General features: G+C 51.3%; 1 protein-coding gene across 1 annotated transcript in view; it reads right to left on the bottom strand.

The window, feature by feature from the left end:
* ASTN2 (astrotactin 2) overlaps positions 1–13329 on the bottom strand; it is a 324150-nt gene that overhangs the window by 941 nt on the left and 309880 nt on the right. The window contains exons 21-22 of the mRNA XM_064677101.1: positions 7268–7368; positions 5839–6022 (exon numbers count right to left, since the gene is read on the bottom strand). Of these exons, the coding sequence (XP_064533171.1) occupies positions 5839–6022; positions 7268–7368 (285 nt within the window). The remainder of the gene's footprint in view (positions 1–5838; positions 6023–7267; positions 7369–13329) is intronic.

Below are 13329 nucleotides of genomic sequence, written 5' to 3'. Positions count from 1 at the left end.
TGGAGGGGACAGGCAGAGATGGAGACAGAGCAGTGTGTGGGCAATGCACAAGGGAGACCAGGAACCGGGACTTCTGTATTCCACCACCAGCTCTGTCACATGACAAGAATGGACAAGACCCATTGCCTGGCACTGTCTTTCCTGTTTCGAGTGGAGAGAAGCTTTGTTTTTCCCAAAGTTCTGCATATGTCTACCATTTCACAGCCCCGGGGCTGGAGGGACCTGAGGTCTGACCCACTGGAGCAGCTTGTGTGCCCTGGGGACAGTCTACCCCTTGCTTGATGGTTGCCACCACCATGTGCTCCTGGTGGGCCCCAGTGCATGTGTTGGCCCCAAGAACCCTGGTGAGACCCCCAGCACTTTACTGCTCCTGACTGATGAGTCCTGGTGAGACCCCCAGCATCCTACTGCTCCTGACTGATGAGCCCAGTGCTCCCTTTCCTGTTTTCCCAACTCTCCAGGAGGCAAACAGGATTGACACTTAGAAGAGCGAGAAAAAAAAAAAGCACAACACATTAAGACAAAACAAAATAAACCCGTAAGAAACCAAGAATCCCCTTGTGGGAGTCTGCAAAGTGCTAAATCAAACAAAGGGAGGGAAGAGGTTTTACTTCAGTGGTCTGAAAGTCTCAAGATCACAGAATATTTCCTCTCCCTCTGGTGCCACAGGAAAGCTCTGGATTCAGGGCTAGGGGATTTCGCAGTTCCTGCAGGAATGTAAATTCCCGATAATGATATGTCAGGGGCAGCACTGTCAGTCGGTGAGGCATAAACAGGGGGATTATTTGATTATGAAAGCTGAGTAGTGTTGCAGTCTGTTGAGCTCCCAGCCGTTGGGGGAGTGTCAGAAGCCCAGTGTCCAGGGCTGGGATGCCAGGGAAGGGCTGGTCAGGGTCACCCCAGCGCCAGAGCAGAGGGCAGACACGGTGGCAGGAGGTGACAGGGCATCCCAGCATCCCCAGCCAGCCGTGGACCTCTCCCTCCAGAGTGGCAAGACTGGATGAAAGGCTGTAGGAAACCACTGCTCCTCCAGGGCTTCACAGGGAAAACAGTCCTGCTCCTCCCTGGGGTGATGTGCTCCGGGTCAGCTTTGAGAAGGCAAGAGCAAAGGGAGTTGGCCCTTCTTGGACAACACTCCCTGATGTCCATGCATGGATTTAATCTATAAAGACAAGCCAGACTAGGCAATGCAAGCCTCATTAGTTACACACATCTGTAATAATGATGTCATGGGCTGAGCTGTGTCCAGCTCTGACACAATAATACCTCTACTCACGCTACTCTCCGTAGCAGCCACCTGACCTTCTGCAGCATCTGGTGCTCCCACTACATGTCAAGACTTGACACACTGCCATGAACAGGTCCTTTACTGCTGGACACGTGCTGTTAAATTCCACAGTGGCATTAGATGATTTTAGTGAAGACTGATTAAAGCTCAGCTCAGCAGCAAACCAAAGTCTGTAGTGATTGTCACTACAGTTACCAAACTTCAAGAAATCACAGTGACTGTGGCTGAAAGGGACCAAAAGTCATCACCTGTGCCACTTCCTGCTGGGATCAACCTGCCTTGATGATTTTCTGTCTGACCTGATCCTAGAGCCAAGAGCTGGAGTTCCTTCTAGTGTTTGCCCTTCCTAACGCCGAGAAATCGTTTCTTAAAATTTGTGCTGATTTTCCCTTTTTTTCAAGGAAGGCTGAGCAAGGACAGAACCCAGTCACCTCACAGGATGGACTTTTATGTAAGCTAACTGTGCCCAGGAGAACATTTAGTCAGAATACCCTTTTCCTCACAAAAGAAAAATCTCATCTCTCTAAGGCCACAGCTCCACGGTCACCCTGATTTATCCTTAAATACCTCTACTGCCAAAACTGGGTCTCGACCCTTCCCCAGCCCATTTGGTTGTGCTTGTGCCAGTGTCCACAGACCTGAATGCTGTGCCTACATGGGGAAGTTGTCCATCCAAAGGCCAAGCAAGAAACCCATGGATTTTCCCCCCAAATTAGTTGCTATTCCAGCACACCACAAGGCCTTTCCCAGTCACAGCAAGAGGGGAGGGATGATGAGTGCCCATGAGGCAAACCCTCTGTGGTGGGTTAACCATGACTCACCCCAAGGACACAAGGAAGGGATGTCCCAGCACACACCTGCAGGTCACAGCCCACACTCTGCTCTTCTCCTCCCTTCTCACTACTTCTCCTTATCTACCATGCACAGCTTTCCTCACCCATCTCTCACCTTTCTCCCACACAACCTGCCTTTGCCTCTGTTTCCCTTGGCCTTCTCTACCTTCCCATTTTCATGACTTGCTCCATCATACTTCCATGATCTTCTGAATTTTGCTAAAACTCACCACGTTGTCCTTGCTGCCTGATACATACTCAGATCTCTTTATCAGGGAAAATGTTATTAGGTATGACAAGCAGCTCAAGGATGGCAAGAAGTGCAGGGTCAAAGCACCCCAACCTGCTGATGTCTCCTGTGCCAGAGGCTGGGCTCCTCATGGAGCTGGTCACACCTACTGCATCTGCAGCTATGCTTGGTGTAGTTCATCCCAGGAAAGAACCCATGTTTAAGGGATGTAGCACACGATGGGTTGGCCCCATGAGGATGCTGAAAAAACAGGGAAATGTGGTCATGGAGGAGACAGAGTGATGGGGGAGAGGGAATCAGGCCCCTCGCTTTTGAAGTCCAGTGCCAAAGCCCCAGTTTTGATGGGTTTCACTGCTTTGAGTAATTTATTTTAGCAGGGTAATGAAGTCATGTGCAAATGTTAGATTTAGCTTTCGGCTGTCAGCTGTTCCCTCTCAAAAAAAAAAAAAAACAAGGAGAAAGAGAGACAGAGCGGGTGAGGGGAGGGGTGAGAAAGAGAGAGAGGATTTCTGGTGAAGACTGGCCAATAAATTACGGGAGCAGTTTTTGGGCTGCCAATTTAACACCATAAATCAAGCCCTGGGTATTACCCAAGTGCTCCCTACGGAGGGCTGTCGGGTCAGAACGACCACCTTTTCAAATACTGGAAATGAAATCTTCCTAAATGCTGACCAACCTCATCCCTGCCAGAAATGGCAATTTATTGCCTTATTAAGGGGCAGGAATTGGGAGGGGATGGCAGGGGAGTGAGTGAGGGGATGTCACTCCCATGGCTGCCTGTGGCCAGACCCTAATCTCTCAGTCCCCAGAGGGATGAAGTGACCCCCTTACCCCTCACCCCACAACCCAGGGGACAGATCAGCAGTGCCCTCCCACCTGCCAGGTGCCCACTGGTTGGTGCCAGCCAGGGACTGATTCTGGCCTCCACTTGGTGGATTTAGGAGGTCAAAGCACAGTCACAGATGATGAAGGGGGGGATTTAAAAATAGTGATGGCTCTTTGCAGCTACTTTCCTCTGTGGTGCCTCATGGCATGGTGGGGGAGAGGAAAAGGGAGGGGACAAGCATCTGCTGATGGGGCACTTCCCAAGGGCTCATGCATGAACCAATGACCCCACTTTAAGGAAGTGCAGTGCAGTGATTGCACAGGGGACAGGGCACTGAGATCCCTGAGACATGTTGCCTTCTGCTCTGCCCAGTGCCAGGGATGCTCCTGATGGGATGTTTGTCCTCCAGCTGCACAGGGGACAGCTATCTCTCACCTTGACGGCTGGTGTGGGATGAAAACACATCCAGAACCAGCCAAACCCAGCCCTATCTCACCTAGGAGGAAGGTACTAAAGGAGCACCAGCCAGCATTAAGAAACAAAGAAATGATACCTGGGCTGGAGGGAAGGATGAGATTCCTGGGATTGCTGCAGGGAGAGGGTGGCTCCCCGGCTGCTGTGTTCCCATATGGAGTGATTTTGTCATACATTCAGTTTTTTCCACTCTACCGAGAACTGACCCGGGTCTGCCAGACCCTCGTGTGGGAGGACAGTGAGTCCAGGACTTGATGGCCTCTTATCACAGCCTCCCATCAGAACATTGCATTCCCCCATGTAGCAGAAGGCAGCTGCTCTGGAGATGCACTTCATCTCCTTTGTCCTGTGGCTGCCTGTCTGGGCCACTGGTTGGGGCAGAGGAGGGTTTGTGAGCCCTGGGCTGATGTCAAGTCCTGACCCCGTTGTTGCTGGTAGCCACAAATATGAGCATGGAAACAAGATTTTAACTTAATTATTTATCCTGGCTCCTCCTAAAAAACAGAGCCCGCTTGCAGTGGTCATAAGAATCATGCTGAAAACACAGCAAGGGAAAATAATAGTGCAATCTGCCCTTGGCTGTGTCAGGAAGCACGTTGGCTGCACAGATCCAAAGGCCTGGATGCACAGTAGCATTAAGCCTTCACTGGTTCAGACAGATTCTTCTGTCTTGTTGGAGCAAATTAACTCTGTGAGATTCGCTCGGTGTTTGTGAGAGGAATAGGGGGGAGCAGGAAAGGGGCTGTTGTTGCTAAAGGAGACGAGCAGGATGAGGTAAGCCAGGTGCTGAGATGCTGCTGACCACAGAAAGTCCTGGTTTAGGGCCACCTATGAGCTAAGTTTTTAATGTCTCCTTAATGTAAACGGTCTGGTTGGGACATCTGGCTGTCAGTGTGTCTTCTTGCCAGCAGCTGTTTGCAGTAACCTGTGGCTTTCATGGAAACTGGGCTCACGAGGACTCCAGTGTGATGTATTTATTACACGGAGGCAAATCAACTTCCCTCTCGTCGCTCCGTTTTACGAGCGAACGTTTACTGTGAAGCTGAGGCTCATCTGATAAACATTTCAAGGTACGAAAATGAGTGTCCCCCTGGGAGGGAGAGCAGCCTGTCAATTAAAATCGTGTTACGACATGGCCCCTCTCGGCAAAAAAAGAATCCTCGCTGCCTCCTGCTGTGTCAGTGCCTCTGTTTCTGTGCGAGCTCCCTGAGAAGCCAGGCTGGGTGGCAGAGCTTTGCTCTTGTCACGAGCCTGGCACTGGCTGCTGTGGCATTTATAGATGCTTCTCCTTGGCTGCAAGTCCCATATTTCTCAAGTGCAGAGCAGGGGCACAGGAGTGCTGGGAGGGGCTCCTGTGGCTTGGTGAGGACGACAGACAGCAGCTGAATCGACCACTGACTCCAGATGTAGCTGGTACCGAGTCGGGCAGTACAGGCAATTTAAATGTCACCTTGCAAGTCCCATGGCCTGATGCAGGTATCGGGTTAGACAGCAACCTTCAGGGGGTTGGATCTCAAGTAACAGGGGAAATAAGGATGTGTAAGAAGAGTCTGATGGTTCCCAGGGATTTAGAAGGAGAGGAACAATTGCAAAGGACAAACAAGCCTGCAGTGTCATCAAAGGAGGAGGAAGGCAATGGGAAGGATGAGAATGGCTCTGTGCCAGAGGCTAATGAACCACCAAAGAAACTATGACCAAGGTCATCTCTGGCAGAGGACAAGCCCCAGACCAGCTTGGATTTATGTCCAAGAGGGCTGTAAACTGTTGTGAGGAGTTGTTATCCTGGTATTACACACAGATCCTCAGCCACATCCAACAGGCAAGGGGGAGAGAAGGAAAAACTTTTCCAGGCCTAAATGATACCCTTTGCCACCCACTCCCCAGTGTTTCCAAGCACCCAGTTCCTCCACAGCATCACCAGCCTGGTTCAGACCGGGTGATACAAACATTCATCCCAAGACCACCCAGCTGCCAGGTGTCCCACCAGCATTCATCCAAAGACCGAGCAGGAACTGGTGGTCTGAGGAGATGCAGGACAGCTTGGTGAACACCAAAAGGGGACTTCTCTCATCTCCAAGGAGGAGGCAGGGGTGTCACATCCACAGTGGCCAAGCAGAGGGGTGCTCTGGGCATGGGGCAGGGGAGGATGCAGGGAAGGGACAGGTACCTGGGCCCCAGCTCGTCCTCACTGCGCCAGACGAAGTCTCCAAACTTCTCGTAGTGGGAGTTGTAGTGGTGCTGGACTCGGAAGAGCATGGAAGCAGAGACCTCCATCAGTGTATTATAGGCTGTCTGCTGCTCCTTCCCACTGGTGTAGCCATTGTAGAGGTTGTAGATTTTGTCAGCTATCTCTGGAAAGGATCAGGGGATGGGATTAATGAGCAGCCTGAAGGTGCTAACACGGTAAGAGAAGTGACACCCTTGGCAGGGTTGGCAGCTGGGACGACTGCCAGTCCCTTGGGGCTGCCTGCAGCAGGGTTTAGTGACCTGGAGAGCACTGAGCAATTCTTCAGGCTAATCCTGCAGTGGGTGCCCTGCACGAGCAGAGCAGCCCCAAAGACTCCAGCAACAATCCATGAAGGAGCAGGAGAAGGAGAGGTAGAAAGCTGCCAGCACAGGCAGGCACAGCCTTATCCTCCCAGGTAGGGCAGGCAAGCTCTTCCCAAATCCACCAAACCAAAAGCCATTGCACAGCTATGGTGCTAAAGGGCAGGAAGAAAACAACACTGTTGATACCAAGATGGTCCTTCAGCCAGAAATACAGCACCTCATCATCGTGGGCATCAGCTGGAGCAGCTCAGATGTATTGAATGAGAGGGTGCACTCCCTGCTGTAGAAACATTCTCTTTCCAGAGATCAAAAATGCACAAAAATACATCTCCTTCCTTTTTCTTAGCCTCCCATTTGCTCATTTTTCCTGGGAATGCTTATCTTATTGAACATGGAACAAGGCATGAACCAAAACTTTCTTCTGTGTGCTTTTCCAAATGGAAAGCAAGCAGGGAAGAGAACAGGTAACCTGCTGATCAACTAAGAGAAATCTTTTTAAATCTGAAAGCAGCCAGGTGCTCTGGGCATAAGAACAAACAAATGGGATCTGTTTCGGAACTGAACAATGCAAATGTGCAAAAGTGGCTGGGTTTTTTTTTTGGTGTTTCTGTTTCAGAACTGATCCATCTGCCACCAGCATTCCTTCAAACACCTGGAGCTGATGGTGCCCTGCATGGCTCCTTGCAGCCCAGCCAGGGCTGCTCTCCCACATTTGTAAGAAGGGATCACTCTTTTTCCAGGAAAAGTGTGGCAAACACATGGTACCAGCTCCCACAGCTGTATGTGGGAAGCATGCCGTGGCACTGTGTGGCACAGGATCACAGAGCCACCAGCTGTCCAGCCGAGGAAACTTTGCTCCTGGACGCTCCTGCAATTTGTCACCCCTCCCCAGATGAACATCCCTGTGCCCATGGGTAAATTTACAGGAGCCTTCACACTGGGAGAGGGGGCACTGGACAGGTTTGAGGGAGTACAACCAAGAGAGGAAAATCAAAATTAGCAGGAAATGTCTCCAGTCATGGAAAATGAGGTGCCTGAACACTGACCTTCTGCCTTGCTGTCGTCTACCAGTGGGCAGGCTGTCCTCAGGGTGACCGTGCTCAGCTCTGAGTGTCTCCCTCGCGTATCCACCGCGTAGAGGGTAAATCTGGAAGGCAAGAAGGAAAAGGAAAATAATGTTTTTATCCCTCAGTCCCACACCTCCAGGTTGTTATGGGAACTGGCCTTCAGAAGAGAAAGGAAAAACGTGGTCCAGGCACTATCAGTCAGTTTTGGCATCTCAAGGAGGATGTGAGATGATCTGGGGCTTAGAACAGGAGAGCACGCAGGGACAGGTGCCAGGGGTGGGGGCACAGACCACCACACCCCCTCACAGCATCTGTGGGGCTCTGTTTCCTCTCCCCCCATCCTGGGGAGCCCCGTGGGGCTGCACCTGCATCTTCCTGACTGGGGAGGGATGCAAACATCTCAGGGCTGCTTTGCCATGCACCAATGTGAACATTATAACACGGTGGTGTCTGTGAGTCGGGCTCCTCTCTGGCCCTCCTGAGAGCAGGGCAGTAATTCTCGCTGTAAGTGGGCTGTGTGCTGACAAGTGACAGCTCGTACTCATCCTGTGAACGGCCCTTGAGTTGTTTGCTCCCTCATTTCCTCACCAGGGTGGGGTTGGTAAAAGGGTGGGAATGATAATTTCACACTTGAAGCTAATGGAGAGCATCTGACAGTAAAATACAGCTTTTGTGCCGGATGGAGCATTGAACAAACAGGCTGTGGCTGCATGGGACATCCCGGGATGCTGAGCTCAGAGTCCTGGTCAGAGCATCAAAGCTCCAAAATGAGAATGCTTCTTCGCAGCAGGGGTGACAATCTTCTGTCCACTCTCCTAAAGGCATCGGTTCATATTTATTCACTCTGAGCCAGGCATGGAAACTTGAGCTGGCTTTGACAAAGTGCAGGAGCTGGTTTGAACCCCTTGGAGGTCTGAGTGGTGGGGTACCCAGCTCCTGAGAAACAGCACAGCACCACTCCTTATCCTAAGGTAAAACCGAGCAGCTTTTGCAACTGAGTGCAAGGAGTAGCATGAAAGCAGCTGAAGCTTAAATGGGATTGAGACCCTGAGGTATGTTTATTTAAGGAATGGTCTTTAAGTCATTAGCATCCTTGGGAGGGACAGAAGCAATGCCTCCCTTTTCCTCACCCCACACACGAGCACTGCCAGCCCCCCCTCTCTCCTCCCTGCAGGCCCTGCACACCCCACATGCGGCTGATAAGGGCTGACATTTGCACAGTAGCAATTCCCAGCACAGGACATATTCCCTCCAAGCAATTAGCATTAGCTCCTTAACAATGCTCGCTGTCTGAAAGGATGCCAGCAGACTGCCAAGGAACCCACTTGTGTGCAGGGACAACTCCCATTCTTACAAAGCTGGGGCACGCAGGGGACGCACACGCTGAGCTCACCCAAGGAGATGCTATTTAATTCCTTGGCATGACATCATTTTCCTTAATTTACCAGGAGCGTTGCTCAGAGTGGGAGCACCTCAGGAAGGACGTCCTCTCTGTGAGACTTCACAAGTACCACACACAGGCTGTTCTCCCACTATAATTAAGGGACAGACAGAGCAATAGGGTAATACGGAATGCCAGGCAGGAGTCTGACTTCAGGGCTTTGCATCCCACCCTGGAGATGCCACCATCCCCCCTCCTCCCTTCAGCAGAGGAGATGTTCAAGGGGAGCGAGGAGTGTCCTGCTGTGAGCAGGTAAGGTCCACGAATCCCCCTGTTTCCAGGTCCACAAAGGAACAGGAATGGGGACACCCCGCGTTGGGTGGGGGCCCCCAGCCACAGTAAGATGAGGAACTGGGCTGAGATCCAGGAGTCCTGCTGCCCATCCAGTGTTCAGCAGCAGACAAGGCTCTTCTTGCTCATCAGCATAAGCACAACAAGCAGTAAGAGGACTTAACCTCAGGGTACTGCTGTGAGCTGCTCTCCATCCCCATCCTGGGGTCACCTGCCGAGCCACAGCGGCTGTGTTGTTGTGTTTTCTTTCGTAAAAGGGTGAGCAGAGGTTACACATTAGCTCAGACAGCAAGGCTGGCTCCATTAGCACCGAGGCAATCAGTGCCAGAGCACTTTCCTTGAAAAACAGCAGACTTTTATCAAAACACAATTGTAATATTCAGCAATTAGTGCCCACTTCACCTATTCCATCGCCAGTGGGGTCAGGAGGATTGGTTGGGTGTTACAGCACATCCACCGCTCTGGGCGATGCTGAAGGCCTGTGTGAGCCCTTTCACTGCACTCTTCCCCTCTGCACAGCTCACACAGAAACAAAGTCAGCTGCCAAGAGCAAGAGCATCTCTACTGGTCAGGCCTGGGTTAAAAAAACACATATCCACAAACAAGCCCTTCATTTCATTGTTTTTACAGATGATATAAGAAACAAACCCCCAAAATGTAAACGGAGTCAGAATCAAAGTGATTTTGATCTGGTCACAAATTCTTTTTGAGAACAAAACCAATTGTTTTCCCTCACCTGAAACCAGTCCTCTTTCAAGAATCTTAGAGGAAAGTTTTCCATCTCCATTCACTCTGAATGAGATGTTTTGGACTCAGCACCAATAACCCAGCTGTGGTGGAGGCTGGCAGCCTGGCAGTATGCAGCCTCTGCACCTCTCCAGCTCCTTCCAGTCAGTGATCTCAGAGGGTTTTAACATTAATTACAGTCCAAAAAGTCACCCAGAAGCACAGCAGTATTAATAGCTCTGTTTTATCGATGGTAAACAGAGACATATGGGGTGAAGCATCGTGCCCTGGAGAGGCTCAGTGACATGAACAGTTTGGAAACTCGGGAGATGATGGTTTCCAACCTTGTTCTCGAGCCACTTGACCACCCAGCCTCTGCTGCAAAACACTTTTATGGCCAGTTAATGGCACTGTGCAGAGTGCTGGGGTTTAGTTTTGTTCTTTTATTCCCGGAAACAGACAATTAAGAGAAGAGAGTGCAAAGACCTGTGCCTCAGTGCAAACCCAGCATTCACATCTTGCTGGAAACCTCTGGCAGATGCAGGCGAGGAGCTGCCAGCAGGGACAGGATCAACCTGGGACCCAACAGGGCATGAAGAGGGTAGCTGGGGGGAGGAGGGACCACCACCACACTGGAGAGGTGGGGATGCCTTAAACTGAAGGAAGGCAGATTTAGATTGTGTATTAGGAAGAAATTCTTTACTGTGAGAGTGGTAAGGCCCTGGCACAAGTTGCCCAGAGAGGTTGTGGACTCCCCATCTCTGGAAGTTCTCAAGACTAGGTTGGATGAGGCTTGGAGCAACCTGGTCTAGTAGGTGGCATCCCTGCCCACGGCAGGGGGGTTGGAATGAGATGATCTTTAAGGTCCCTTCCAACCCAAACCATCCTGTGATTCTGTGATTCTATGCCTGCAGGACAAACCAAGGGAAAACCTAAGTGAGCACGCTGAGGGAGGGAGCTACACTGAGAACATGGGGGGCTGGAGTTCAGCTCTGCAGGTCTCCGTGGAGATCCTCCTGCCACCCTTATATCTATTACACCGCTGTGGGCCAAGGACCAAACCAGGCAGCACCCCCACTGATGAGGATGGAGCTGCACTTGAATAGGCCTACCCTAATGATCTGTGAAAAAATGAGGCCAAAGAGTGGTTCTGAGCACTTTGCCCAAGGCAGAGATCCCTGGGGTGAAGTCAAAGCCAGAAACCAAAAGGTCCCAGACCTACACTCAGTGCACAAAACCACGACAGACAACCTGGAATGCCATATGGTAGCTACGATCTGGCAGAGCCTCCTGCATAACCTGCAGGCGATTTGTTTAGCAATAAACTTTCCTCATGACATTTTCTCATCTTCTCCCTGTGCTTTCCAAAGGAGCTTGGGGGCTCCCTGCTACTGTCTCACAGCTGATCCTCTGTTTCACCCATGCCTTCGTCACAAAGAGCTGTATTTCCAGAAATAAAAAGATATATGTTACCCAAAGAGGTTCCAAAGAGGTCCAAACACATATGGTCTTGGCAGAGATCAGCCCTCCATGCCTGGAAACTCTGCCACCTCTGCAGCAAATACAAAGTCCTATAAAGTAATGCTGCTTAAATGTTTACTACTAAATTCAAACCTATTGGGACCCGAAGGAACTTTCAGAGAGAGATAGAAACCAATTAACATGTGGCTTCATGAAATGTCAACACCTTCCTTGTAGATCCCCCACCCAATGTTGGCTGAAGCCTGAATTTTATCACTAGGCTCAAGATGCTTTTTGGGGGAGGAGGAGAAAGCAGAAGGGGGAGTTAAAACTTTGGTTCCTGGAACCCAATGATTGTGGAGATTGCCAATTGCGTTTCAATAAATACAAAAAATAGAAAAAAATACGTTTCTATCCTTTCTTAATGCAGAGAAAATAACCCAAAATACAAATTTATAAAGGCATGAAACCGTAAGGCTGCGAATGAAAGCTCGGAACATGTTATTTATTTATAGACAATAACGTCAGCTCATGTTTTTTTAACTCCCTCTCATGATGCTCATGATGGTTGAGTGCTTTACTCATGATCCTTATTTGTGGGAAGGGAGATAAGGACTTCTGCCTCTGACCTTCCTTAGCTTGGCAGCTGATTTCTTTATATCCTGCAGAGATACCACAGGCCTTTCTGGTCTGCCTTGTTTGCTCTTTCTGAAGCCTTTGGGCTTGTGCAGCTGCTCAGTGAGATGCTGAACCACAAACGGGCTGCCTGGGCTGCACAGAAAGGGTCTGATAAGGAGTTCAATTAGCACTCCCAGAGATGCCAAACCCCCATGCTAATTAACTGGGTGCCTATGAGTAGCTGGCTGCATCCAGAAGCAATGTCTGTGTGGCAAACCCGGGCTGTGCCGTGTAAATGGGGAGCAGGGCAGAGACGCTGCTCCGGAGCCCGGTGTCACACAGAAACACGGTCTCAAGCTTTCCGAAGTGGTGCAACCACAAGATGTTCTTGCCAGTAGGGCTTGGCTTGGGCTTGGCTAGTACGTCTGGGCTTGGCACCTTGCTCCTGCAGCCACGAGACGCTCTTGCTGCAAACTCCAGCAGCTCAGCGAGGGCAGACCTGGCCGGCGTCCCACACGCGGCGCGGCGGATTCTCCCTCCCCTGGCAGTGTGGCCGCCACCCGTGATGCCAAGCACGAAAACACAAATCCTGACTTGGCTGAGCTCACACCACCTTGGTGTTACATGCACGTCCTGCCATCGCTCCCCGGTTGGTCACGGCTCATCCGTGCCTTGCTCACAGCCCAGGCTCTCCGGGCTCGCACGCACCCAGCGCTGCGCCGCTGAGGCTGCTCCAGCGTGCTGACACACACACATCACACCCTGCCTCGCCAGCCCTTCTTGCTTCCTGTTCCAGCTGAAAAACAATGCAGAGGCCTCCCTTTAAAAGCCCTCAGTGGACCAGCTCTTGGCAATCCCTGCCTCCCCGCTGCCCAGTGATCTCAGTGTGAAGACCGGGCACGAGGGATGCGGGGCCAGGCTGGGGCCCGTGCGTCAGGCACGTGCAGAGCAGAGCTGCCAGGGATGGTGCCACAAACACACTCACTGGACCCAGCACTGTGCATGTCCTTGTGCTTGTGGGACCCATGAGCAACACTGTTCTCTCCCATTCTTTTAGTCTGGGAGAGTCTTCAGCTCTCAGACACCACAGTGAAGGGCTCGCTGGAGGCAGCCCAGACACAGGGAAGCTGTGAGGGTGTGTGTGTTTCCTTGTCCTGATACTAACGCATGAGCAGGATCAGACCTTCACCTCAGCATCTCCTGGCAGCTAAAAACATCAGTAAATTACACACAGTTCCCCTAAAAGACTCTTCCTGAGCAGTGGGGGAGCCCAGGGGTGCTGTGGGGTGGAACAGAGTTGTAAGAGTTTCACCCCAGCCACATGCCGTGGGCTGTGCATGGTCCAGGAGCCACTGGGCACCCACCCACCCCTGTCCCCCCACTGTACATCTCCTGCCAAGCCTCCCAAACACTTCCATTGATGGCCACGGAGCAGCAGCAGCAGGGCTTGCCTGCCAGCAGCCGGCTGGGCAAGCACAGAAAGGAGTGTGTGTGTTTAGTGCAA

The sequence above is a fragment of the Pseudopipra pipra genome, chromosome 20 (genome assembly GCF_036250125.1).
Source record: "Pseudopipra pipra isolate bDixPip1 chromosome 20, bDixPip1.hap1, whole genome shotgun sequence".
Lineage (NCBI taxonomy): Eukaryota > Metazoa > Chordata > Aves > Passeriformes > Pipridae > Pseudopipra > Pseudopipra pipra.
Note: the sequence above shows the minus strand (reverse complement) of the source record. Positions and strands in the feature narration are given on the sequence as shown.